General features: G+C 42.1%; 2 protein-coding genes across 18 annotated transcripts in view; one reads left to right on the forward strand and one right to left on the reverse strand.

The window, feature by feature from the left end:
• Nucleotides 1-2,563: 2,563 nt before the first annotated feature.
• Nucleotides 2,564-19,119, forward strand: nyx (nyctalopin). Its single transcript, XM_085135022.1, has 5 exons — nucleotides 2,564-4,420; nucleotides 4,618-4,682; nucleotides 10,137-10,423; nucleotides 10,880-11,184; nucleotides 11,671-19,119. The coding sequence occupies exons 2-5, from the start codon at nucleotides 4,661-4,663 to the stop codon at nucleotides 12,497-12,499; spliced, it is 1,443 nt and encodes a 480-aa protein (XP_084991148.1). The 5' UTR covers nucleotides 2,564-4,420; nucleotides 4,618-4,660; the 3' UTR covers nucleotides 12,500-19,119.
• Nucleotides 19,069-26,997, reverse strand: part of caska (calcium/calmodulin-dependent serine protein kinase a) — a 156,882-nt gene continuing 148,953 nt past the window's right edge. For 8 of the 17 annotated variants that reach the window (XM_085135007.1, XM_085134995.1, XM_085134999.1 and 5 more), the window contains 6 exons: nucleotides 23,507-23,587; nucleotides 23,346-23,426; nucleotides 23,048-23,250; nucleotides 22,884-22,967; nucleotides 20,989-21,015; nucleotides 19,069-20,184 (listed from right to left, as the gene is read on the reverse strand). In XM_085135007.1, the coding sequence (XP_084991133.1) occupies nucleotides 20,008-20,184; nucleotides 20,989-21,015; nucleotides 22,884-22,967; nucleotides 23,048-23,250; nucleotides 23,346-23,426; nucleotides 23,507-23,587 (653 nt within the window). In that variant the 3' untranslated portion in view covers nucleotides 19,069-20,007. The remainder of the gene's footprint in view (nucleotides 20,185-20,988; nucleotides 21,016-22,883; nucleotides 22,968-23,047; nucleotides 23,251-23,345; nucleotides 23,427-23,506; nucleotides 23,588-26,997) is intronic. The other 9 variants (XM_085134996.1, XM_085135006.1, XM_085135004.1 and 6 more) reach the window with 3 other exon arrangements.

Consider the following 26,997-nt stretch of genomic DNA (forward strand, 5'->3'; position numbering starts at 1 on the left):
TTCTTGCTTTTTCTTTGCCCCCCAAAAAAGTGTACAAAACGAAGGAGAACAATGCCGGACCGTACAAAGTCAGACTTGATGAAAAGGCAGAGAAAAGATACGAGGAAAAAATCAAAGGAGTGAAAGGGTTAGACCCTTACGAGCACACAGAGTGGACAAAATACGTTAGCGTGCTGCCCAACTTTCACCACGCTCATATTTATAATGATACGGTTCTTGGAGTGAGTGCATACACTCATGAAGTTCAGTAACTTCAGGTCACTGCATCAAGCCCAGGTACACTTTACCGACGGATGGGTACAGGACCATGAAATGCACCGTGTAGAACGAAAGACCATGGTACGTATCATAAGTTTACGAGTCTCACAAATCGTCTTCATAAATACACATTCATTAACCGTTTACTAATAGGACCTTTGAGCTCAACGGTAATTAATTAGTAGTGGAAATAATTTCTGGTTCGCATTACAGAAACGTAGCAGTGACAATAATATTGTACGCTGTAATCGTACTGGGCAATTAGTGATAGCATAGCGCCACAATTTCTGTTCAGCGCCAGACTTGCTTGTAACCTATATCACCAATTATGTTAAGAAAAATGACGTATTAACTACTACAAAACACTGACCTTTGTGGAAATGCTTGGAGCAGACTAACCTGTGAGCCGGATGTTCTGGGACGTTATATTTGGTCTTTGAATGGCTGCAATCCAGGCCACCTGTCGCCTCTTTTTACTTCAGAAACATGGCTCGAATAATTTCTCTTCAACGACGTAATCGATAAAAAAAAAAAACGATCTCTTTACCCGTCGGCTTCATGGCTGTCATGCGACCGGCTATTGCAGTTAATAATACAACCGCTTCTTGACAGTTTTTTGTGTTTCTTTTTATCGCTGTGTAACTGATTTCAATTGAAAGCCTGCGTGCGCTACTACCTCTTGCCACGAGTTCCCAGAATTCTTTGCGGTTTTACCCTTGAATGACGTCACATTTTCAATCTCTATTGGCGTCATTACAAACGTGTGTTAAATTTGATTTAGTGATAGTCGAGTGTGTTTATGCTTGTCTGTGAGGAGAGGATTGACTGGAATAGTGATGTTGATGTCCGCTATCACTGTCAATTGTCAGTAAATACTTAATCTGGCTGATGAATCTTCACGTGACACATTGCTAAATCAATATTATTAAGTCTGTAATTAGGCGCCATTCTTCTTATTTTACGGCGCTGTTTTTCAATCGGGGAACGCTCTCTGTTGAGGAGAAAAGCATGAATTTGTTTGTATACGGATTATCCATTGTTTAAATGTCCCGGGCAGTCGAAAAGGAGGCAGAGCTGTTGAGAAATGCTAGGAGCTAACTGGGCGCTAACTGTGTCATTCAAATATATTGAATGTCGCAATGTTGGCAAAAAGAGGAAGTGACGTAAGATTTGCGCATGCGGGGTACCGATCGGGTTTCCGGTACGGATCGGGTAGCGACACGTATCATTCAAATATATTTGCTGTGTCCCAATTCGGGGTATGCACGCTTGAAGTACGCACACTACGCGTACTACGGACGGTGCGTACTATAAGTACGGGAAGTGCGGAAGTGAGAGGCTTGTGAAATGGGACGGTATATGCTTCGTCGCGCTGTTCAGGTTGCCTAGCAACCATGATACTAACCGCGAGACACGTTACATACAGCTTTGTTTGACAGAAATGAAGGACAAAAATGTTTTGTTGGTCATTCATGTTTGTCATGACATCACTTTGATTAGTTGAGTATCTGAGGCTGAGACCACAGGACTGTAAAACATGATTCAAGGGCTTCATTTCTGTACTGAACAGTCATTTAAGATTAGCTAGTAAATAATAATTAGTTAATGTTGTTCATGAGACTAAAGTCATCTCACTGTGGTAATGTAAATATAATATGGCCAATATTATAGTATTGTCAGATTATATATATATATATATATATATATATATATATATATATATATATATATCACTGACTTTCAGCTTGTTGTGTTTGTGGATATATGACTGACTTTAATTATCCATAAAATCATCAGATTCTCTGTAAGATTAAGGTCGACTATATGTATATTTAGAAGTAGAGGCTTTAAAACCAAGTTAATGCTGAAAGTACAAACATCACTAGTGTCACATAACTTTGCCGACATGTGGCCAACAGCAATGTTTTAATGTTCTTCATTATTAAACATTCGCACATGAATAAGTGACGTCATATTCAGTACTTACTTTTGACAGTTCACTTTTCGGCCGCTCCCTTCTGCCGTATTTTGCGGCAAAATTATCCACACCCACCGCTGCGCTATGAATTGTGGGATATATGGGACCACGAAGCGTGCACCGGACCACGCTTGATATTTGGGGAAATCTACGGCGCATTTGGAGTATGCATTTCAAGTACACTTCGAATTGGGACAGCCGTCGTCGCGTGGCGGTGACGTAACCGCACTTAAAATGCGTACTTCAAGCGTGCATACCCCGAATTGGGACACAGCAAGCAACTGAATGTCGTAATGTTGGCAAAGAGAGGAAGTGAAGTAAGATTTGCGCATGCGGGGTACCGATCGGGTTTCCGGTACGGATCGGGTAGTGACGGACCACGCTTGATATTTGGGGAAATCGACGGCGCATTTGGAGTACGCATTTGAAGTACACTTCGAATTGGGACAGCCGTCGTCGCGTGGCGGTGACGTAATCGCACTTGAAATGCGTACTTCAAGCGTGCAGACCCTGACTTGGGACACAGCAATTGTTTACTGTTGCAATTCCCAACACCACTGAATGAGATGGACTAAATACTTGAGTACAGTTTTAATGGACTTAAGTATTTCTTGAGCTGCTTTCTATTACTACTTAACTACTAAGCATTTCTAGTCAAATATTCAGGTTTCTGGCAGCTTGCACACATTTAAGAGGACTGAACGGTGCTCCCGCTCATGAAGCTGTCTCTCAGTTGCAGACTGACAGTGGCTATGCCTTCCTCCTTGAAAGCTTCTTGTCTCTGACAGGTTTAATTGGAGTTCCAGTGACCAAATACAAATAATATTTCAACACAGAGTCAACTCCTGATCGTTTATCGACTTGATCTGTTAATGACATAATGAGGGAACAGGCCTCGTGGTCATGAAACTTCTTGTCCATCAATTTTCCAATTAATTTCAAGCCTTTGACAAACGGTAACTATGCATAAAAATGTCTAATTGTTAAGCAGGTTATGTAATTCTTTGTAAAATCCTTCAGTTAAGTCTGCACTTGATTTAATATCCACTGTAGTGGTATACAGGAGCAAATTCACATGGTGTGAATGCAGTACATCTTAGAAAGTTTGCATACCTCACTCACAGCTACAAAGACGAAGTCAGGTTGTTGATTTTGTTTTCATGCCAGTGCACAGCAATGAGGTCGCTGAATTCAGTCATCGAGACATGTGACCTAAATCTCAGGCATGACCTAGATTCAGAGTGCTGCCCTTCCCTGTATGCTAATATTCTCTCCACCTGTTGTGGAGAACCACATGTTCAAGGAGCATGGGAAGCTTGTGTGTAGAACAAGTGAAACCCATTCTAATAAAATAAAGAAAAAAACTGACCTGTGTTTTAGTCCTCTACAGATGGTCTCTACTTTGGCCATCTGTGGCAGCTTTTTAGGCAGTCAGGACACACAAATATATATCTTTCATCCTACATAAAAAGCATGTTTAGTCCAATTTTCAGGGGTTTTCATGTTACTCTTAAAAGGTCACATGGTCTCTAATGTGCTGAGTAGGTTTCATAACCACTGAGTCAGTGACACCCATTGAAAGCCTGTTGTATAATTTCTGTGTCATGTTGTGAGAATGAGGTTTTAGGGTCATTTAAGGGCCTCAGATATGGGGAAAGATGCTGATCCATGAAGCTTGTATGACACAGGCAGCCTTATTTAATAAGGCTCTCAATCGCCTTTCTCCGACCCAGCAGTGACGACTCGATAAATATCTGTTCCATTTCAGCATCTGCATTATATATATTATATATATAGTTTGACATCCAACATTCACTGCTCTGTCTCTGCAGTTTGATGTGACAGAGGTTCACTTTACTTCTGTAATCCTGCCATCCGCTCTCCATCACTCCACTCTACCCAGGGGATTTGACTGCCATTAAGAGATGGCTTTTTGATGTGTGTTTTCCATCATAAACGCAGACAGGCACACGCACGCGCATTTGGTGAAGTGGGGTGGATGAAGGGTAAAAAAATGCAGCATTTTTTGTTGGGGAACCGTGGCAGGCAGAAGCTTCTGCTCAACTCGCTCAGTGATGCTGTTGAAGGTGCCCTTTGTGGACTGACATGGGATGGACACATGCATGACTATTTGGGCCGTGACGTTTGGTACACATGGATGCAACTTTGTGGAAAGAGCTACAGGTATGTTGCTTTGAATGTCTTGGGTTTCCTCTGTGATTTGCTGTAAATTTAGCATCGCTGTAAAGACCGACTGTCTGTGGTTTCCTGTCGTTAACAGATAAAACTATCCAACCACACTAGATCATCTAAAGATCTCCAGCAGCATTTGTATAACTCATAATTGTTCATCATTAAGATCTCTCTTTGTGCCATTTCAGACCTCCGTTAATCCTGGCATGTCCCAGATGAGCGGCTACAGTAATGACTGTCATCATTTTCACTGGTCAGTCTCAATCTCTTCTCTCTTCCACTGTTTCTGGGCTCTTCTCCTGCTTTCAGAATTGCTGTGGCTCCATCGAAGACTGACCGATCAAACTGCAAGGCAGGGCTGAATTCGAGCTAATGTGAACCAGATCAAGAGTGAAAGCACAGGCGCAGACAATACTTATTGTTGTGGAGCTAATCTCTGATATAAGCTCGTCTTCTTAATCACATCATGGTTTCAAACAGCCAGTTTAGCCTTCGGGCCACACATCGACGTGACTCAAACATCTAGTCTTTAGTTAAACAGCAGTGTCCTGCTGTGGATGCAAAATCTTTTTAATATCAAAGATGTATTTATTTATTTTTAATTCATTATATCTTTTTATTTACTGGTGATAGTAGACTTTGAAGGATTTGATGAATCAAAGACATCAAAAACTTGCGAAAAGTTTGAGTCAAACAATATTGTTTTCATGTACAGTAATACGTAGAAATAACAAATAAAGGAAATATTATGAAACACACGTCCTGAAATGTGCTTGTAGTGGGGTACACATTTACAGAATTTTCCAGATTGGATAAATAGTATTATATATTGTATTACTGTTATTGTTCAACAATGATAATTAAAATTTATGTTCAAGGTTAGTCGTTTTGCCTCTTATAATATTTTTAATGATTATGTTGTATCTTAGTCAAGCACTTTTTAAAAACTCCTGTCTGTTGTTTGAATCTGTCACAGTATTTCTGACCAATTTTTGGATGCATAAAAATAATTTCTGTAATTAATAAACGATCAAAAATAATTTAATTCATTGTCAACAAACAACAACAGCAACAAAAGGAAAACCTGTAAAGCTTTTTGGGTTTTTTTGTTGATTCCACCTTGGTGGCCTCAGGATCTCGTCTCTACTTTTTGTGGATGACGTGGTTCTGTTGTCCTCAGCAGATTTCGTTCTCTAGCTTGCACTTGAGTGGTTCACAGCTTTGTGTAAAACTGCAGGAATGAGAATTAGCAGCTCCATGTCCAAGGCCATGGTTCTCAGTAGAAAAAGGTGAGGTGGCTGACCCAAAGTGGCGGAGCTCAAGTATCTTATGTCTTGTTCACAAGTGCCAGGACTTGACGGACAGATTGGATCACTGCAGACGCTGCCCTGATCTGTTGTGGTGAAAAAAGAGCTGAGAATTAAAGCAAAGCTGTCGATCTACGTCCCTACCCTCACATTTCAGATCATGAATACAAGTGTTGGAAATGAACTTTCTCTGAATGGTGGTTGAATGGGCTCACAAAAAGGATGAGGTACAGCCATCTGGAAGGGGCTCAAAGTAGAGCTGTTACTCCTCCAAATCAAAAGGAGCCAGTTCAGGTGGTTTGCACATCTAATTAGGATGCCTCCTGGACGAGGCGCTCTGGGCATGTCCTACTGGGTTAGGACACACCTGCAGGACACTGGCCCTCGAGGCCTGGAGTTGGACACCCTTGGTTTAGGCTGTTGCCCCCGAGAAAGGGAAAGTAGAAGAGAATGGATGGATGGTTTGTGGCCGAGCAGTATGACAAGTCAGATAAAGCAGCATATATTTATTTTATACTAGAAATAGCTGTAATATTCATGTACCATTCATGGTGTTTACACATTTCAATTTCCAAATGTACTTAGAACACATGACCAAGAAACACATGACTCAATGAATGAACAATGAAGTGCATGTAAGGTCAGTCATTCCACTGGCCTCCAAGCAATATCAGATTATCTGCCTTTGATATGCGTCTAATATCCCGAAGCTCATCCAATTTTGTTTCTTTTATCTAAGAAACACAGCAAAAATCAAACTTCTGTGAAAACTTAGTACACAGTTATTCAGATTGTTGTTTAGACTTGCATGTAAAGTAGTTCTTAAATAGTCCAAAACACAGCAGCTAGGCTGACAATCACACATTAAAGCAAAGTCTAATCTGAGTGAGTGGAACCGGTGGTTTGCACTTATTTTACCTTTCATGAAAGTGCCTCTTAATTGTAAACTTTGACAGTGGACTCCTGTCTCTTCGAGAGTGTTTTTCAGTTAGTTAGAAGTTGTTTTTCTTAATCATGAAAATAATTCTGTCATCACGCCCTTTGGTTGTCTTCTGTAATGTTTCAGGCCTTTTGGTGCTGCTGAGCTGGTCAGTTTATTTGCTTTTTTTTAAAACAATGTATCAGATCATTGATTTGGCCACTTCTAAAGTTTTCACAGTCTCTCTGAAAGGTTTGTTTTGGTTTTTAATCTAATGTCAAGTCAAGTCAAGTGGCTTTTATTGTCATTTCAACCATGTACAGTGGTACAGTACAGAGTACTACTACATATGACATATACAGTGGGGCAAAAAAGTATTTAGTCAGCCACCGATTGTGCAAGTTCCCCCACTTAAAATGATGACAGAGGTCAGTAATTTGCACCAGAGGTACACTTCAACTGTGAGAGACAGAATGTGAAAAAAAAATCCATGAATTCACATGGTAGGATTTGTAAAGAATTTATTCGTAAATCAGGGTGGAAAATAAGTATTTGGTCACCTCAAACAAGGAAAATCCCTGGCTCTCACAGACCTGTAACGTCTTCTGTAAGAAGCTTTTCTGTCCCCCACTCGTTACCTGTATGAATGGCACCTGTTTGACCTCATCATCTGTATAAAAGACACCTGTCCACAGCCTCAACCAGTCAGACTCCAAACGCCGCCATGGCCAAGACCAAAGAGCTTTCGAAGGACACCAGGAAAAGAATTGTAGACCTGCACCAGACTGGGAAGAGTGAATCTACAATAGGCAAGCAGCTTGGTGTGAAAAAATCAACTGTGGGAGCAATCATCAGAAAATGGAAGACATACAAGACCACTGATAATCTCCCTCGATCTGGGGCTCCACGCAAGATCTCATCCCGTGGGGTCAAAATGATCATGAGAACGGTGAGCAAAGATCCCAGAACCACACGGGGGGACCTGGTGAATGACCTGCAGAGAGCTGGGACCAAAGTAACAAAGGTCACCATCAGTAACACACTACAACGGCAGGGAATCAAATCCCGCAGTGCCAGACGTGTTCCGCTGCTGAAGCCAGTGCATGTCCAGGCCCGTCTGAAGTTTGCCAGAGAGCACATGGATGATACAGCAGAGGATTGGGAGAATGTCATGTGGTCAGATGAAACCAAAGTAGAACTTTTTGGTATAAACTCAACTCGTCGTGTTTGGAGGAAGAAGAATACTGAGTTGCATCCCAAGAACACCATACCTACTGTGAAGCATGGGGGTGGAAACATCATGCTATGGGGCTGTTTTTCTGCCAAGGGGACAGGACGACTGATCCGTGTTAAGGACAGAATGAATGGGGCCAAGTATCGTGAGATTTTGAGCCAAAACCTCCTTCCATCAGTGAGAACTTTGAAGATGAAACGAGGCTGGGTCTTCCAACATGACAATGATCCAAAACACACACCGCCCGGGCAACAAAGGAGTGGCCCCGTAAGACGCATTGAAAGTCCTGGAGTGGCCTAGCCAGTCTCCAGACCTCAACCCCATAGAAAATCTGTGGCGGGAGTTGAAAGTCCGTGTTGCTCGGCGACAGCCCCAAAACATCACTGCTCTTGAGAAGATCTGCATGGAGGAATGGGCCAAAATACCAGCTACTGTGTGTGCAAACCTGGTAAAGACCTATAGTAAACGTTTGACCTCTGTTATTGCCAACAAAGGTTATGTTACAAAGTATTGAGTTGTATTTTTGTTATTGACCAAATACTTATTTTCCACCCTGATTTACGAATAAATTCTTTACAAATCCTACCATGTGAATTCATGGATTTTTTTTTTCACATTCTGTCTCTCACAGTTGAAGTGTACCTCTGGTGCAAATTACTGACCTCTGTCATCATTTTAAGTGGGGGAACTTGCACAATCGGTGGCTGACTAAATACTTTTTTGCCCCACTGTAACAGGCAATACAGGACTACGTAAAGTGCAATTTGCAAAATAAATTGCAAAAATAAACAAGATAAGACAGTGCAGTGGAAATGTGCAAAATGCTGAGAATTGTGCAAAAGTAACTTGGTGTCTGTAGGTGTGTGTGTGTGTATGAGTGTGAGATACTGCAGATAAGTGCTTGGTAGTGACATGTATGAAGGTGTGCGTGTGTGTCAGTCCAGTCACTGAGTGTTCAGAGTCTGACGGCTTGGGGGAAGAAACTGTTCTGTAGTCTGGTAGTGAGGCCCGGATGCTCCGGTACCTCTTCCCAGAAGGCAGCGCAGTGAAGAGTGTGTGTGAGCGGTGTGTGGGGTCCTCCACAATGCTGGTGGCTTTGCGGATGGAGCGGGTGCTATAAGTGTCCGTGATGGAGGGAAGAGGGGAGAGACAGGTTGTTGACTCTACACCAGTCAGTAATAACGGCCTCCCTAACTTTTATCAACATCTCTTTTGGCCTGATATTTAAAATTACAACGAAAAGCTATAAAATAAAGATTAAACACTTTGAACTTCAGATATTATGTCTGCTTCAGTTTCATGGCCTCACCTGACCACGAAACTGCTTGTTAGGCAATTTTCCAGTTAATTTTTGACTGGAAATAGGGGATGCAATTCCAAAACAATTCATGGAAAAGTTATGTAAAACCCTTTCAGTTAAAGTTGAAGGTTTGCAACCATTCATGTGTTGATTGTGATGGTGTATAATGACAAAACTACAAAAAGTTGCTCCAACAAGTTATGAGCCCAACTCCTTTTGTTACATTGTGCAACTGATGATTTTTTTTTTAAATGGGCAGGAGTGTGAAAGGTTTTCTGTCTTGATATAGAGAAACTGAAGCATTATATAATAATAATTATAATAGGGCTTGATATAAGGGGATGTGGTAAAGCCCTGTAGTTTGAAAAGGGTCATACTACAGAAAGGTGTGGCGTCAGGGTGATGAAAATCTGCTGCTAAAACTTCTTTCACAACTCTAAACTAGATTATATTGCAACAAGTAGAGCTTATTGTCCTTTATTTATTTATTTTTTATTATTTAAATTTTATTATTTTTATTCATTGACTACATTTAAAAAAAACTGCAGTGTTTATGAAAAACACTGCAGCCTAAATATTTAGTTAAAGACAGAGTAGACAAATGAAATAAAGAAACTACATGGTCTAAATTTATACAATGTATATATTTGTGTCACTTTTAATTTCAAATCAACCGATGACCTGACTAATAGAAAAAAAAGAAAATATTGTTAATAGTACATAAGATGACATCATAGAGAACAATATTAACACCAGTGGACTTTTTGGTGGCTCATTTAGTATGTATTAGCTCACATTTCTTACTTAGTGCACTTGTTTAGTTAGAATTAGGCCTCCAAAAGTCAACACTCTTTCACCACATGTGTAGAACAAGCTTTTCAATTCCTGTAAAAATACTGAAAGTACCACCACACTCTGAAATAACACCCATCCTGTCCTCCTTTCAGTCTCTGTGCTTTGCCTGCTGCCTCAGGCAGTGCTGGCACGGTGGGCTTGTGTTCGCGCCTGCCCACCATCCTGCGCCTGCACGCAGGAGAAGAGCTGCAGCGTGCTCTGCGACCGCTCCGGCCTGGCTGAGTTGCCCAAAGAGTTTCCGTGTGAGGCCTCCGCCATCAACCTGGACAAAAACAGGCTCAAGTTCTTGTCAGAAAGGGCCTTTGGTACCCTGCCCTCCCTCAAGTCTCTCTCTCTGGACCACAACAACATCTCCTTCATTACCCCAGGAGCCTTTAAGGTTTGCCGAATGTTCTGCTGAAGGATTTTGTAACCAAAAATACAAACACGTAACAAACAGGTTTCTATCCAGAGGTCAGTTTGTCTCCTGCTATGGAAATGCTGAAAATGTATTTCCTTTTAGCACTACTTTGTTGACCTGGGGAGTTTAACAGACCAGAGATTAAACAAAAACTACCAGAAATCAAAGAGAAAATACAAGCTAATAAGGAAGCATCCTCACCAGTTTCATAACATGTAGAGAATTTATATAAGATCCTGTGTAAATCATCCCCACAAAATATATACATATATATATATGAACTGCCTGAATGATCATGTGAGGAAACCCATCAACATGCAGAAATACAAAAAAAATCTACACTTTCAAGCACTACTGTATCTTTACTAGATTTGTTAAAATTCATTTTTATATTTTTAGAGTTTTCAGACTTGACTAACAGCTTCTGTCACGCAGGGCCTCTCGAACTTGGTGGAGCTGAAAATGGCGCACAACGAGTACATCAGCTACCTTCACACACGAACTTTCACAGGGCTGAAGAAGCTGGTGCGCCTCGACTTGTCCGACTGTAACCTGTTCAGCATCCCTGATCGTATCTTTATAGAGCAAACGGCACTGAAGGAGCTGCTTTGCTTCCAAAACAACTTCAGGAGGATCCCGGGGGCCATCAGAGGCATGGAAAACCTGACTCACATCTATCTGGAGAGAAACAAGATAGAGGCAGTGGCCTACAACTCCCTGCTGGGCCTGGGTAGCCTCAAGTAAGCCACAGGCTCCAAGCTCATGCATGAACTCACATAGCTACAACCAGGCATTCATTTATTGACTGAGGTTTTGCATAAACTCTTATGCTTATTTCCAGCTACAGATTTTAATTCCACAGTCACAGTTCAAAATACTGCTTATTTATCTCATGCAGGGTCTCATTGCACGCTCAGTTCATCTTCTGTTTGAACTAAGCATTCAGAAGTTCAAAGTTTGTGTCTTCATCCTTAGTTCATGCACTACTCCCATCCTGTTTTCAGAGATTTTACAGATGACATGGAAGAAAATTATTTTGTGCAAGTGTGGTTCCTGGTGTGAGTCTGCAGTGCCTAAGGTAGCATGTGCGATTTTCTGTGCTGAAACAAAAGCATGACAAGCTGAATATTGGTAGCAAAGAAAGGCTGTCTAAATCTAACACAGCCACTGATCTTCTCTTATTGTGTAAACCAGTTCATTCTTTCAAACATCTTTATCTCTCTCAGGTACCTGAACCTCCAGGAGAACCGCATCAACGTGATCCATGAGCAGGCCTTCCAGGACCTTACACGGCTGGAGAACCTTTACCTCAATGACAACTTGCTGTCTGATTTGCCCAAGCTCGCCTTCAAAGGCCTCAGCCGGCTCAAGATGCTCAACCTCGGGGGTAACCAGTTGACCAACCTGTCCAAGACCTGGTTCAGTGACCTGGTGGAGCTGGAGGTCCTGTACCTAGACAGGAACCAGCTGCTATACATCGAGGAGGGCACTTTTGAGAACCTGACCAGCCTAATCACACTCCACCTGAACAGCAACAATCTTACCACCCTTCCCTTCCCTGTTTTCCAGCCCATCTACTTCCTGGGCCGGCTTTACCTCTTCAGAAACCCCTGGGAGTGCGACTGCTCCCTTGAGTGGCTGAAGGAGTGGATGGAAAACTACAAGCTGGTGCGGGACATTCCCTGCGCTTCACCTTCCTCTGTGGCCGGACTGGATCTCGGTGAGGTGGTCTTCGCCAAGGTGAACGGCACATGTGTGGACCCCGGCGATCTCAACCTAACTACGGCCTCCTCGGAGATCGCCCCCACCACAGAGAACCGCTTCAAAAACCTCATTTTCACACTGATCCACCCGGAGTTCGGGGATCAGATGGGGAACGGCACAGAGAGCCTTCGCAACGGGACCCTGATTGAGAGCGAGGATGGGCAGCTCTCTGCAGGGGTCACAGGTCAACGGGCCTGGCCAAGCGAGTCTCTTTTTTGCTTCGTTGTGATGTGGCTCAGCTTGGGTTTGATTGGCCAGTCAGATCTATTTTTCTCTCTGTACTGCACGTGAGAACAGTGGAGATGAAATCTGCTTCATGACCCACATGAGGAACATGGGAAGCTTTTTAAAAAAAAAATGCTCCCGAGATAAGAGATGGTTTTATTTATTCATGCGAATACAAAAGGGTTGCTATTCATGTTTGTGTGTGTTAATGCTCTGATGTAGTATTTTGGGATTGTTTTCCTGGTAAAATGCAAACAGGGGAAACTGAATATTTTCAGGTAAGAAGGACAGGATGTGGTTTACCATACTGGTTATAGATTAAAGATTTATATATACTACTTCATATGTGATCATGCTCCTCCTCGTTCATATACAAATCTGTACAGCGGCAGGATTCATCTGTGCAATTGCAGTGGCAATGAAACTCAGACTGTGTAAGCTAACATCTAGTTTTTTTGTAGCATAAGTCGTCATTTTAATTATGATGTAATATTCATAGCGTTACATAGTTCGACTATTTTGTTTTTGTATTTTCGTTCACAATGTTAAAGGAGATGAGAGCTCCTGTAGTTATCTCCTAAACACACGTCCGCTCTTTTTTGTGTGTAGGCTCTGCAGCTTTCCCACAAATGCATTAATCTTCTTACCGCACGCAGCTCGGTGTCGTCGCTGCTTGTGTGTGCTATAAAGTAACACAGACGGACTTTATCTTTGCCTCTAGTGCATGGGTATAATCTCTCTCTATACAGGGACTGTGGTGAGTCATTGCCATATATTGTGGATGGAGGGGGGGGGGGGGCAGTGTCAAAGCATGTCTAATACATATGTACACACTTACACTGTTGTGCTTTGTGTGGCTGACATACCATAACACAGGCGACTGCTTTCTTTCTACCCCGGTGAGTGTGAGTAGTTTGGTCAGACAGCCTGTGGTGCAGTTCAGTTTTGTTATTAGACACAATGCTCTGTCAAAATCTATTTTTCTAAATAAAATAAATAATTAAGCTTTCGATGTGCTGGCTCGGTGACTCCTTTCAGCATGAGTCGAGGGGTTGACCCGTTTCACTTAATCCGCCCAGTGGCCTCTTTGGCTCGTTAATGTGGGATTATGCTGGGACTAAGACAAGCGAGGAGGCTGATGTCGCACCTCGTCCCTCTCGCTCTCAACATTTTCTTTTGCTCGTCCAATTCCAGGTCACAGGGGAGCAGGAGGAGTCTCTCCCAGCTGTCATGGGAACGGGAGGAGAGGCACACACCTGGACAGATCGCCAGTCTGTCGCAGGGCTGCAAAGGTTCATATCTGAACAAATTTCTAATGTGATAACAGCTATGACAGACTTGCATTAATTAATATAACATCATATTTAATCAGTGGAATTTCCAGGAACCTTTCCAAGAATTTACGATTTTCTAGGAAATGAACCGGAAACAACAGAAACTGTGATCAAGGGGAAATCCTTCTGCTTTGAAGATTAGAAACATGTCTCATGGACATATCATGTAACATATGTGATGTAGTATCAGGATTGTTCAGTACAGCACACATAACAATCATAGCAAATAGAATAGTACATTTAGAGATTAAAATTACTTCTCAACATATAACATGTTGGAATTATCTTAACAACATTTACTGCACCATAATGCACTGAGTGTTGTTACTTACTGGTGCTTTGAATATTTTACTACCTGTGGTCATATTTGTGCATGGTGGCAGGGCTATGCTTGTTTAGCTCTTTGAGGTCTAAGTCATCATAGGTGCCAACGTTCTCCCAACCCTGTATTTTGGAGAAGGGCACATGTTTGCCAATTAGAATGATTCATTTGCTCATTTTCTGATCGCCAAGACTTAGAAAACAGTTTAATACAAACAAAAGTGACATACGGTTGTAGATGTCACTGATGATGTCTCAGACCACAGGATTAAGTAAATCTTCTAGTTCAACTGTATTATTATTCAAAATCAACAAAGCAGCCCAGGTCTCGAGGATAAACAGCAGTCATCTGGGAATTATGCACTCAGACTGTCATTTTAACCCTCTGTTGCCATACAGCATTCAGCTTTAAGTCCAATGAATAGAATATATATATATATATATTTACTTTTTATTAAAATATTCTCCAAAGTCATGGCAATCACAAACTAACTGACACAAAAGAGACAGTTTTGGCTTTCTTTAAAGTACAGTTTGTCACCCATGATGACTCAGACCTCAGCGAGTTAAAGGGAAGCCTGGTGGAGCTGCAGCCTATCAGTCAAAATGCTCTATTAGGATATAATAACTGGGATTGTCAATGAAAAGCCAGGACTCTTGCGATCACATAATGACTATATACTCTGTTATTGCAATACCAACAGTCTGATAGATCGTGCTAGAGACTAGCTTACCAACGAAATGAGCATTTAGCAGCTAAAGCAGCAGCTAGTTCCCGCAGGAGTTGGTGGAGCCCAAAAACACACTGACTTTGTAAAGGTGGCAATGATACACAACGAATGGAGGCCTCATTTCTAATTCACCACTACAGTGTCCCGACTTGAAATCTCAGTTGTAGCACTTTCTTTTGTTTTTCTTTTAATTTCAGCTATAGCCAGTTAGCCTTGTTGTATTTTGTTTTTCATAGACACAGATAGTTGCTAATCAGTGCAACTCATCAAAACTTAAAGCCAAATGTACAGGTCTGTTAGTAACCACATAACCATATAACTACATTAAAATAATCCCTCATGGTACATACGGGTATAAGATCAAGTTCAGTGACTCCAGTTAGGAAATGTGAAGCCCAATGAATAGCTATTGTTTACACTTGCACATGTGTGTCAGCTGGTAATTTAAATATGAAGGTCTATGGAGATGTCTGTGATGGCTCACTCTTAAAGTTGGCCTGAAGTGGTGAACAAAGTTTGCCATCTCTCACTCAGAGAACCAAGGTTATAACGGTATATTCTGTAAATGCTGAATATATAAGCAACAATTTGCCACAAAGTTGTATCACCTTAAATGGGAAACTTTTCCCCTGGCAATACATCAATCTAAAATATTTTCATGTGAGTTTTCTTGCCTTTAATAAAATCAGACGACACTGGCCCTGTGGTGATTAAAGTGCCAAAAAAGCTACATCAAAACTTCTGCATGAAGTGAATGTAAAAATTTTATTTCTCTGTGTCAGACTCAACAAATCTTCACGTTCTTTCCTGTTGATCCAAGCTGGATCTCTGCCTCCACCTCAGTGATAAAAGTGTGTGAGAGGAGCGTGGTTATTGTACATTTTCCCCCACTCCCAGGGCTGTTCACTTTAAATCAGTGTGGGGCTTTCAGAGAAGGTGAAGAAGCCAGAGTTAAAAAAGCAATTATTTTTCTTCTTCTTGCTTAGGTAACACATCAACTGTGAGATATTTAACATCCATACCTGATAAAAAAATGAATCAAAAAAAGAAAACGAACCACAGCTGTCCTCTGTCAACTGCTCCTTGTTTTTCTTTCCCCTGACGTTAATGCTATGGGATTATTCAACAGCAAATCACAGGTTTCAGCTCTGGAGGACTCTAATCGCTCACTTGCATTGATTGAAATCACCAAATGCAGTGTTTCAACAGAGGTCAGCTTAATGCACATTCACCTGAGGTATATAAGCCTCAGGAATGTATGACATGCTGGACTTCATTTATTATGCGTGACTTTAACTAAAAGTCAGGCTTTTCTTTCTGGTGGAACGATGCATGCACATACACACATAAATACATGATTAACTTCATCTTCATATGTGCCACAAGGTGAAGAGTAACAAGGTCATTTGCATCTGAAACATTTAAATTAGCCAGTTGTTTGATATGAAAAATATATTGGGAAATGCAATAGATAACACGTTTTTCTCTCTGCAGTGCAGTGTGAATGCATGCTGTGTGAAACAACACAGCTTCCTGTTGCTGTTTCCTCCTCCATTCCCTTCTTATGCTGCTGAATGAAGGCCAGAAGCGTGTTTTGCAGAACATTACAATGATGTGTAACAATTTCACACTGGCCTTAACCACCGAAATCTAATGAGTTAAGAAGAGGATTTTGGGGCCGTATCCATCAAGGTATTCCTGAGTTTGCCAGTATGAAACTTGGATAGATGGACGTGATACTTCAGGCTGAGGCTTTCCTTTTGGGGAGATTTTGTGTAATGACCCTATCTGGCCTCAATAATCCATGCCCGTTATATTGTTTTTTATCCACTGTGGTCTGCCTCATCTGCCCTTGCTGCTGGTGCCGCCTCTCTGCTTTATGTGTACACATTTTCCCGGTCTGACCTCATCATAACCAGGCTGATCCAACGATTGCACACCTCTCAGCCTGCAGGAACTAAAGGATCTCCTGCCAATGTTCTGAGGCGCACGTTGAGACTCTGATGGAAGAGAACGGCTCTGGCAGAACAAGGTGACCTCTATAATTAGGCAGATGATTTGAGCAAGATTTGAGCATTTTTAGTTCAAATGTAGTTGCGAAATCAGGATTAGACAAAAGTCTTTGTCCATAGAGCTTTAGATACTCAGTGTTTGGGATGGGAACCACTGCACTAAACGACCTAAAATCATAGTAAATAATTGCAGCTGGCTTCACTTTGAGCTACTTCAAAACGTAGTAAATGTGAATTAAAAATCTAGTATTGCAGTAAAGTGTAGTATGAACCTTTTGATTTTATGCTGCAATAAAACTAACATGTGATCAGCCCAGAAAGCACCTGCCTGGATTCATTGGTTTGGATCCAGCTGCAGTTACTCACAGGCAGTGCTGAAGCTGGAGGGATGTGCACAAAGCATTTCTTACAGGAAACCAACTTTAATGTGGACGTATGTTCCCAGTCTGAAAATCTGCTCGTAGCTCAAAAAAACACACACTTGTACTAAACAGACAGGGATCTGGGAATAATGAAACAATACTGTTTTACCTCAGAAGCAGGCGGCTCTCTGAAACGATTTCTCTGTTCCCAACTCTGTTAACAAGAGTTCAAACTGCGTCACTGACATCCTGAAATATGTATCAAAGCGGTCATGACACAGCTTTAGCTCCAGAACCAAACCTCAAAATTCTCCCTGCTGGTGTCTTGTGCTGAGAACTGGATGAAGCCAAAGTCTCAGTTGTCCCTGAACAAGAAAGGGAAATCAGGACCTTGATGTTGACTGATTTTTTTTTCTTTTTTCACACTGAAACATACGTTTGGATGCAAAAACTTCTTAATTTTCTGTCGTTTTTACACACTTGGTGTGTAATGGCAGTTAGCCCATCCCTTTTTTAACCTCCTAGGACCTGGCGTCCACATATGTGGACATCACATTTTGGGTTGTCTAGACGTTAAAAGTCCATTTTGGACTTTTTACGTCATCGAGTTTGGAGGTAACTAAAGTAAAGGTTCAGTAAATGTAAATATTAGCCAAGTTAGACGTAGACACTGGTCTGAGATTTCCCATAAACATCTATACAAACATGATTTTGCAACTAGCCTGGCTCAATGAAAAATGCAGGTATGAATAGGGTTTTTCCTTCAATACATGAATTCATCAATCAAAAATTGCATATTGTATTTATCTGGGGTTATCTTTTAAAATGTATTTGATCTGAAGCGTGTGAAGAAAACCAAACAAACAATGGAAAAATCATTTAAAAACTAAGGAACGGGGAAAATACTTTAAAAAAAAAAAAGTAATATAAAGTTCATGGGCCTCCAAATATCAGCTTAGAATGACCCATTCAGAAAAAGTCATTTGTATTGTGAACTCGACGAGATCTGCTTTCTTTGTGGACGCTATGAAGCGCCTCGAGGCGACTTTTGTTGTGATTTGGCGCTACATAAATAAAATTGAATTGAATTGGACAGGCTGCTGGTGCTGTGAGTTCTCCGAGGTTCACTGCTTTTTGGCAAAGAGCCACATTCCCCAATATGAGCAGAGACTAGACGAGTTATCATGGCTATCGTCCAACCTCTAAGCCAGCATAAAGCTGGCAACTGAAACTGAAGATTATTATTATTAAATTTGAATGAATCCATTTTTTCATTACATGTGACCTTTGAGTTTCCAGCTTATCGACCATCACTTTGTGAGAATCTATGAAAACAATTTCTCACCCCTTCCTTACATCTTTCTCCATCTCTGAGTGAACGTCACACATTAGTGCATTTTTGTGGCTTTTAATACTAAATGATACATGTACAGCGTGACCAGCACCACCCTGAGCAGGTCTTTGCCAGATTTTAGAAGAAATGCTTTTCATGTGACGCTGCAAAAAGAACGAAATGAAGAGACACTTCAAGTTTAATTTTCAAACACATAAAAGGAAATATATTTTTTTTAAAAAAACTGTTCATACTGAAGAACCTGCATCATTGTGGAGTCATTTACACCCGAGGGGCAGTCATATTCATATACTCTATGTGGTTATTCAGCGGCACGCACGGCCTCCTCATCCTCTGTGAAGCCGTCAGCTCTGCACAAAGTAAAGCGTGCACTTGCACTTGCTTTGCACACGGTTACAGTTTCAAGACAGATCTCATCTATCGCTGCTTTTTAAACTGGATTGAAACACTTACACTCTTGGACATCACAGTTTGGAAATGGCAAATGTTGAACTAGGTGTACGATAAATCAAAAAGAGAAAAAAAATCAAAACTTTTATTAGATTTCTTCCTTCTTTTTTTTTTTTTTTTTTTTTTAAATACAAACACATCTCACTTACATGGTCGATAATTCTAGAAATTTAGAAACATCACCTGAAATGCAAGGGATGTGCATAGGTGTCAAGTCAACATCTGGCTCAGTCACTCTTGGTTTATTTTTAACATTTTTGTTTTCCTTTTGGTTGAATTCACTTTTCCAAAGAGCTGGAATGTTTTCTTTTTTTTTAAATTTCTGGTAATATATATATATTGTCTTTTAATTCTCGGAGGGTTTACAGAGGGACACGGGGAACACTGACTGACAGCATGGAAGCTTGCAAATGTCCACATGCATGATAACCTCATTCAAATCTCTAAAAACATTTATGGATTTATTTAGAAGAGACAGTACCCGGTAGTCCAAAGGTGCGTGTGACTGCACTAACAGCTGGAGAGGGGAAAAACAAAACAAAAAACATCTGCAGATGAAAGACATTGCAGTGTGTGTGCTTTTACTGCATCTGCTGATAGACAGCGTCTTTCTCCAACAGCCGTGATGGGAGGGTTACTGCAGGTGCACCAACATGAGAGGACGGGACGCAGTACTGTCTCTTTAAAACAAACATCTACAAAAATGTTGCCTCCTAGCTAGTACAGATATGACAATATTCACTTTTACTCGGTTTTTATACAACACTATGAGACTAGGTCATCTGCGAGGGCAAGAGTCCGACGCTTGAATGCTGTTACGCTTTCACAGTACGCTGAGTCGGTTCCGATCGAGTGCAGTGTAGAGAGGGCTGCCCTGTCGGCTTCTGTTATTAGAGTCTTCTGTGTCGGTGTTGTAGTTATGAAGAGGGCAAGACGGCCGAGGTGTTGCTGGCGGGAAGTGGAAGTGGAAGAGGGGGGAGAGAGCGCGAAGGCGTATGAGATGTTACGGGTCAGTACACCCAGGACACAGGGACCCACTGACTGGTGGTGCACACCAGGTCAATGGCCTCCTCCAGGTGCCTGATGGTCTCGTCAATCTCGTTGTTGATGATGGTCTGGTCGAAGTAGTGTGCGTAGGTCTTCTGCAGGATCTCCGACTCTTTCTGCAGCCGCTGGAGTGACTCGTCCTAAAGGAGGAGCAGGAGGAGTGAAAATGACAAAAAAAGGTGAAAGCAAGACAGGACCAAAGAAAAAAAGAAAAGAAATCCTTAGGGCCCCTACACACTGTGGGATGTAAAGTCTATCACAGGAAATTTTTAGGTTCTTATACCTAAAACTAACCATCTCATTTTCAGTTTCCATAATTTTATCCACAACATTTAAAGATATCAGTGAGAGGATCAGAGTGACCGGTTAATACAAATACAACAACAAAAAAGCCTCCACTGGAGGCTCACGATACACTGCCACGTTAAGACCTTTTTAGAGCACATTAAAATGCTGAGGCTCAGTTAGGGACAGGAGCAATAAATTCACGAGTATATTTAGTAGATTTTTACCTTCATACTCAGAACATTTCCAAAGTTACAGTGCATTGCATCCCTCCTGAAACAAGGTTTTATATACTCTGTTAGATTAAACTCAGAGAACCTAATGAATTGGCCATAGATGGTTTTCTGGCTTGAAAGGCTGACTAAAATATGGAACAGGAAGTTAGCACAGCAGACCAGACTGTCCGCCAGCTTTAAAGCCCAACCCTGTGTCTGCTACAGCACTGAACTGTACGCGTTTCACCGTGTTAGACCCACAGTGACGCACACTCAACCTGCAAGATGGCTGTGTCACACAGCGTGTTGGCCTACAGCCAGCAGAGGAGGAAGAAAACAGTAAAACACAGTTGGCAGGACTTATCACTAGACTCATGGAATACACACACACACACACACACACACTCTAACACTAAAGCATCTGCTCTGTCAGGTTTTACTTACTGGCAGTGTTCGACACCACCTGGGCATCTGAGCGGAGTGCCATGCAAACAAACACACGCAGCGTGCAAAACAAACAAACAAAAAGACGAGTGCAGAGACGAGTGAGGAGCAGCATGCGACCTGTGGAACTCAAACCTCAAGCCTGATTCAGACTTCAACGGGAAAGCTAAGTCCTAACTTACAACATAACCGGGAACCCTTTTAAGCCAGGTTACATGGAAGGTCAGGATGTAGGGTTGAGAACGGTTCCTGGTTATGTTAAAGGAAGATGTAGATTTCCTGAAGCATAATTCAGGTATTACACACAGCTCAGACATACACAGTAACATGTCTCACAGTTGGGTGAAATCAGTGGCACACAATTTTAAAAGGTGACTTATTATGAATTTCCTTTAAAAAACAATGTTTTCATATCTTTGTGGGGTCATCTAACTGACATAACCCTTTCCCTAGCCGCTTACCCTAACCCTCCAACCTAAACAATAGGCTAAAAACCACATTTTGAGCCTCAGAAATGCTGTCAAACTCGTGGGGAAGGGCATTTTGTCTCCATAAGGGCTGTTGGTATAGTAAAATTCCAATGTTAGGTCCCCACAAAGACATGTAAACATGGTACACACACACGTGTCAAAAAATTACAGGAACACTTTTTAATCAGAGTGCAGCATCAGGTCAGTCAATATATATTGGATATTGACCTGGTGAGTTAACTAGCAGAGGGGGTTGTTATCAGTTTCAGCTGCTTGGTCTTAACAACAGATACAGTATAGGGGCAAGAATGAGACAATCCCAAAACAGGAATGGTTGTACAGGCAGAGGACACCTTTTCTGACTGTTCTTTTACCATTTTTCCATTTGGCTAGGGTCAGTGCTACTACTGGTAGCATGAGGTGATACCTGGACCCTACAGACATTACACAGGCAGTCCAAATCCTCCAGGATGGCACATCAATATGTGTCAGTGACAGAAGGCTTGCTGCATCTCAAGGCACGGTTTCAAGAACATGGAGGAGATTCAAGGAGACAGGCAGTTAACTCCAGGAGAGCTGGACAGGGCCTTCAGTAGGACCACTATCTGCTCCTCTGTACAGGGAGGAACAGGATGAGCACTTCCAGAGCTACAACATAACCCTCAGCAGGACAATGCTCTGGCTAAACAATCAGAAACAGACTTCCTAAGGCCCTACGGTGATGATGCCCAGCCTAATGCAACAAGATGATGCAGGTAGTTCCTGGAGGATGAAGGTACTGATGCCACTGACTGGCCCCCACACTTGCCTGACCTAAATCCAATATAATCTCTGGGACATAATGTTTTGGTCCATCCGAAGCTACCAGGTTGTAACTCAAGACTTTTTGGGCCATATCTATCCAGACCAGGAGCTCAGTGATGCTCTGGTCCAGGTCTGGGAAGAAAGCCCCCAGGACACCACCCATCACTCATTAGAAGCATGTGCAGCGTCATCAGACATGCATACAAACATGTGTGGCAAACCACTCAGTACCATTTAGAGTTGGTGCAATGAAATTCAGCTAAATGAACCAACCTGCCGGATTATTTTTTCACCTTGACTTTCAGCCCTCCATATGGCATCTTTTAGTTATGGACACATTAGCTAGTCCCCCCACCCCCGATACTGAGATTCCCATTACAAAGTGTTCCTTTAATTTTTTTCAACAGTATAAGACATGTATAATGATTATTTGGAAATAAATTAAGCAAAGCTAGTCTCCTGCAGTCTAAAAATAAAAATATGCAGTTTGAAATGAGCATAACAAATCAAATTTAAAGACAGTAAAAGTACAGTAGAGTCAGGTCTGGTTGTTTTAATAAACATCAGGAGAGCTGGAGAACATCACCAGCCTTATGCTGAGCGCGTCAGTCATTTTCCTACCTCATTAATGCCCGGTGTGATGGTTGGTGCAGCGATGAACACGACGTACGGGGCAAACTCGGCCGTCCGCAGGACCTTTAAGGCCTGATGAAAACACATGTTAGGGTTCAGTGTCCTTACGTACTCCATGCATGAAGACTTGGTGCCCTCACATATGCATGCACCTGAGGTTCAACGTCCAGTATGGCGATGAGCCCCTGCTGGTGGATCTTGCGAATGGTTTCCAGGCGCGTCCCGTACATGGCATCCTCGTGGCTGCCATACTCCAGGTACTCATTGTTGCTGATGTCCTGCATCATCTGGTCATGGGAAACGAAGTAGTAGTTTTTGCCGTTCTCCTCATCCTTCTTTGGAGGTCTGGTTGTGTCTGTGAGAACACAGGATCAGACACAGGAAGTGAGAGAATTACACCTCCCTACATGCACAGCAGCGCTCGTAAAGACTGTCGATTGTGCGTCTTACGTGGGATGGGGTAGGCGAATCTGTCAGGGAGTTTGGTTATAAGTGTGTTCTTAATATGTCTCCTGCCCACTCCATGAGCGCCTGACAGAGACAAACACAGACAGTCAGTGAGGCCACGGCAGATGTTCTAGTGTCCTGCTGCTGCACTTGGTGTTACTCACCTAACAAAACTAGTGTTTTCCTCTTGAAGGCAGGAAGCTTCACAACCTCCTCATATGTGACGAGGTCTAGTTGGTCAAACACTGGAGACGAGAGACGCCAGAGACAGATGCAGATTAGGAGGATGTGCAGAGAACTGTGAGGGAAAAAACAGCTAGAAAACTAGAGTTTAAGGGAAGCAAGGAGGCTAGAGAATATCTAACACATCCGCTAACTACGAGGTGAAGAGAAACCAAAGCAGATTAAAAATCTCGGTGAAAAAAGGCCTGATGAGGAAACAGTGGGTGGGAATATCTAGAGTTGGGTTCAGAGAGACAGATCCACTGCCCAGCTCGAATAATAATTGTTAAGCTGAAATGCAAATGAATCTCTAAAAGAACCTTTGATCTCTCCATGATGGTTTTTTAAATGCAGGCCAGCTTCTCATTTATTCTGCTGCTCATTCAGTCAGCAGCTGCACAGGAAAACTGGGATATTTCAAAAAACCTGTTCAACCTGATCCGGAGCTTTCAGTTCTACTTTTTACTCGCTGTTGGTGGAGGTTTAAAGGACACCTGTTATGCTTACTTTCAGATAGAAAGTAGACCAAATAGAGGAAATTGCAGAATGTCTGGGCTGCAGAGCATATCGCGTGTTAAAGCTGAGCGGCTCACTGTGCTACGTGCTCTCTGCCTCTGAAACATGAGGCTCTGTGCAGCCAATATCTCAGCCTGCTGACAAGCGAAATATAACACCCACAAGTCAGCAGCTGCTGCTCAGACTGACAGACTGATGGTGACTGTGACAGCGACATTATATTGGACTGAAAGGGTTATTAAAAGACTGGTTACGTTAGTGGACCCGTAGATGAACACACTACACCAAACGTGAATGAGAAGACAGGTTAGGGTCACCATCACAGCACGCAGTGTCTAAAAACACACAGAGTAAGCTACACGGTTTCAGTTTTGCCTCAGCCTTCTGTTGTTTGTGTCAAGAGCAACAGAAACAAAAGTGAAACGCTGGCAGTGACAGCTGATCTAATCTACACAGTTAATCAGAGAAGAAGAAGAAGAGAGCGAGAGAAAAGAGGAGTTGGTTGCTGTCACTGGTTGTTACTTACATGCAGAGAGGCCGTTCAGTAGGAGAAAGCGAGAGAGATGAACAGCAGGGGTCATAACATGGTTACAACAGCAGAATTACAGAACGCAAAACAGCAAGATACAACATCTGGGCAGCTGTGCAGCAGCACACAGTGCCGAGCGGGGATGGATGCAGACAGAATACGGTTGTTGTTGCTGTTAGAGAGTTTATTCACACTAACTGGTGACGTGTGGGTTGGGGGTGGTTGGTGGTGATGGTCACCAACAACCACAAGCAGCGCAGCAGAGCCCGGCTGCATCCAACTATGGAGGCATCCTGCATCTGCATCCAGCTGTCCGAGGGGTAGCAGTGGGTACTTCCCAGGAATCTGTCACCCTGTTTTCCAGCTATAAATGATGATTGATTTATATAAAATAATAATAAAGCAGTCACACAGAATTGTGTAATCTGCTGTTTTCCAGGACCTGCAGTGATTACCATATCTAGATGTTTAAAAATGTGTTGCTGATGATAACGTGATTGCTACTAGTTCCAGGAATTCAGGAGTTGCTCATTATTTCAGGATATATGAATTTATAAGGGACACTTACGAACGCTTCTCCGCATTTCAGTGCGTCTTTGGATGTTGGCAGTGAAGCTAATGTTTTGTGCACCTGTTGCTCTGCCTGTGAAACGTTGGCCCGACTGTTTGATTGGGGATACAGCGTCAGGTTAATTCTCGCTCAACCATCAACAGTCTGATGTTTCTGTTTGATTGTTAAAGCTGTGCCATTGCAGTTTCTACCTCTGCATGTCCATCTCATTGAGATACACAGCACAGGACTAACAACAAGGAATATCTTCTGCTAACATTTATTTTAACTTAATGTAATAATTGAATGTGGGCCTTCTACTCTACTGTCTGTGAAAATGATTCTAGATTAGGCAGTGATAAAGCCAGGCTCATTGATGGAGTGTAAATGGTGAGGGAGGGAGAAATATGTAAGAAACTAAGCTTCATGGTGCCATCACGCAGAGTTTTTATTTTTCTTAAAATTCAACTTGGATCCTATTTGAGGGACGTGGCGTTTTTTCAGCTTGTGATATGGAGCATAGCAGGAAAAAGTTTGTGATCCAATGGACTAAACTAGCAGAGCTTGAAGTCCGTCCATGCAGACTGTCTTTGTAAAGGTGATGAAGTGATTGTCATGAGAATAGCTCCCTCACAAGGAAAACAATTCCTGGGAAATAACCGGAAACGCATCTGACTGACACTTTAGTCTCATGGTCTCTAACATGAAACCGAGCGAAGCTACAAAATCAAGCTCATCCCTGAGCCCAAGATCAGCTGATCTAATTGGTTAATTATTTTGGATACACCATCTAGGCTGCTTTGGCTTGCCTACTATTACTGCAACCCCCCCAAGCTTTTATTGTCATGCTGTATGTGATTTATGCAACATATCTATGGTGTGTTGTTTGCAGGGGGGTTTGCTGCTGCTTGCTTTATGCATGTGTATGTAAGGTGGGGCAGTCCACCAAAAACAAATGACAGAGGATGAAAATAATTGTTTTTGACTGTAGTGGTTCTGACCAAACTGTTACTCACTGTTGAACCTGTTATCAGTAAAATGTTGGATGGAGTTACAGCGGACTCACTGTTTTGATTATTTTGAATTCATCACTAAATGATGGCATGCAGATAACTGTGGGTCCCATGCATTCACTAGTGTGTTACATGCTTTGGACTGTTCAGACAATTTCTTTCACAGGACGGCTTCACAAGTCCATGTGCCTGTAAGGACCTTGGACGTTTTTTGTTCATGCTGTCCATTCAAAGAAAACATCCAAACATTCCATTTGAATGGAAGCGAATGGGAACAAAGTCCTCATTTTGTGCACAGAAATGCCTGAAAAACAGACTGTTCACAGGAAAAAAAACAGATCTTTACTCTGTTAATTTGCAGCTTCAGGTCAACTTTAGAACACATTTCTTTCACAAAATGACTTTAGTCCCCATTACTGCCTAAAAGCAAGCAAGGTAGGATCTTTTCAATGCCAACTTTGAAGCAAAGGAATGACAACAGCACAAGAAGAGCTCTGATTGGCACTGACAGAAAATACTGTGTCTCCGTCCTTCATATGGGCAGAGATGCATTGGTCACTCAGGGTGTTAGAGTGCACGGATTTATAGACATGCTCACAAGAGTGGATTTTCAGATGCACACACACTGTACTGTACACACGTATGTGCGCACACACACACCCTACAGCACCCTCGGTTACATTATGAGCATGACTTATCTTATCCCATAATCCTTTGAGACAAACTGTTTGCACAGATGTGACATACAATAAAGAATGAATTAGCAGTACATTTTCCTCATTACTCGGTACACTACTACTCGACTCTCTCTGGGCTCAGTCTGTG

This window comes from Neolamprologus multifasciatus, chromosome 16 (genome assembly GCF_963576455.1).
Source record: "Neolamprologus multifasciatus chromosome 16, fNeoMul1.2, whole genome shotgun sequence".
NCBI lineage: Eukaryota > Metazoa > Chordata > Actinopteri > Cichliformes > Cichlidae > Neolamprologus > Neolamprologus multifasciatus.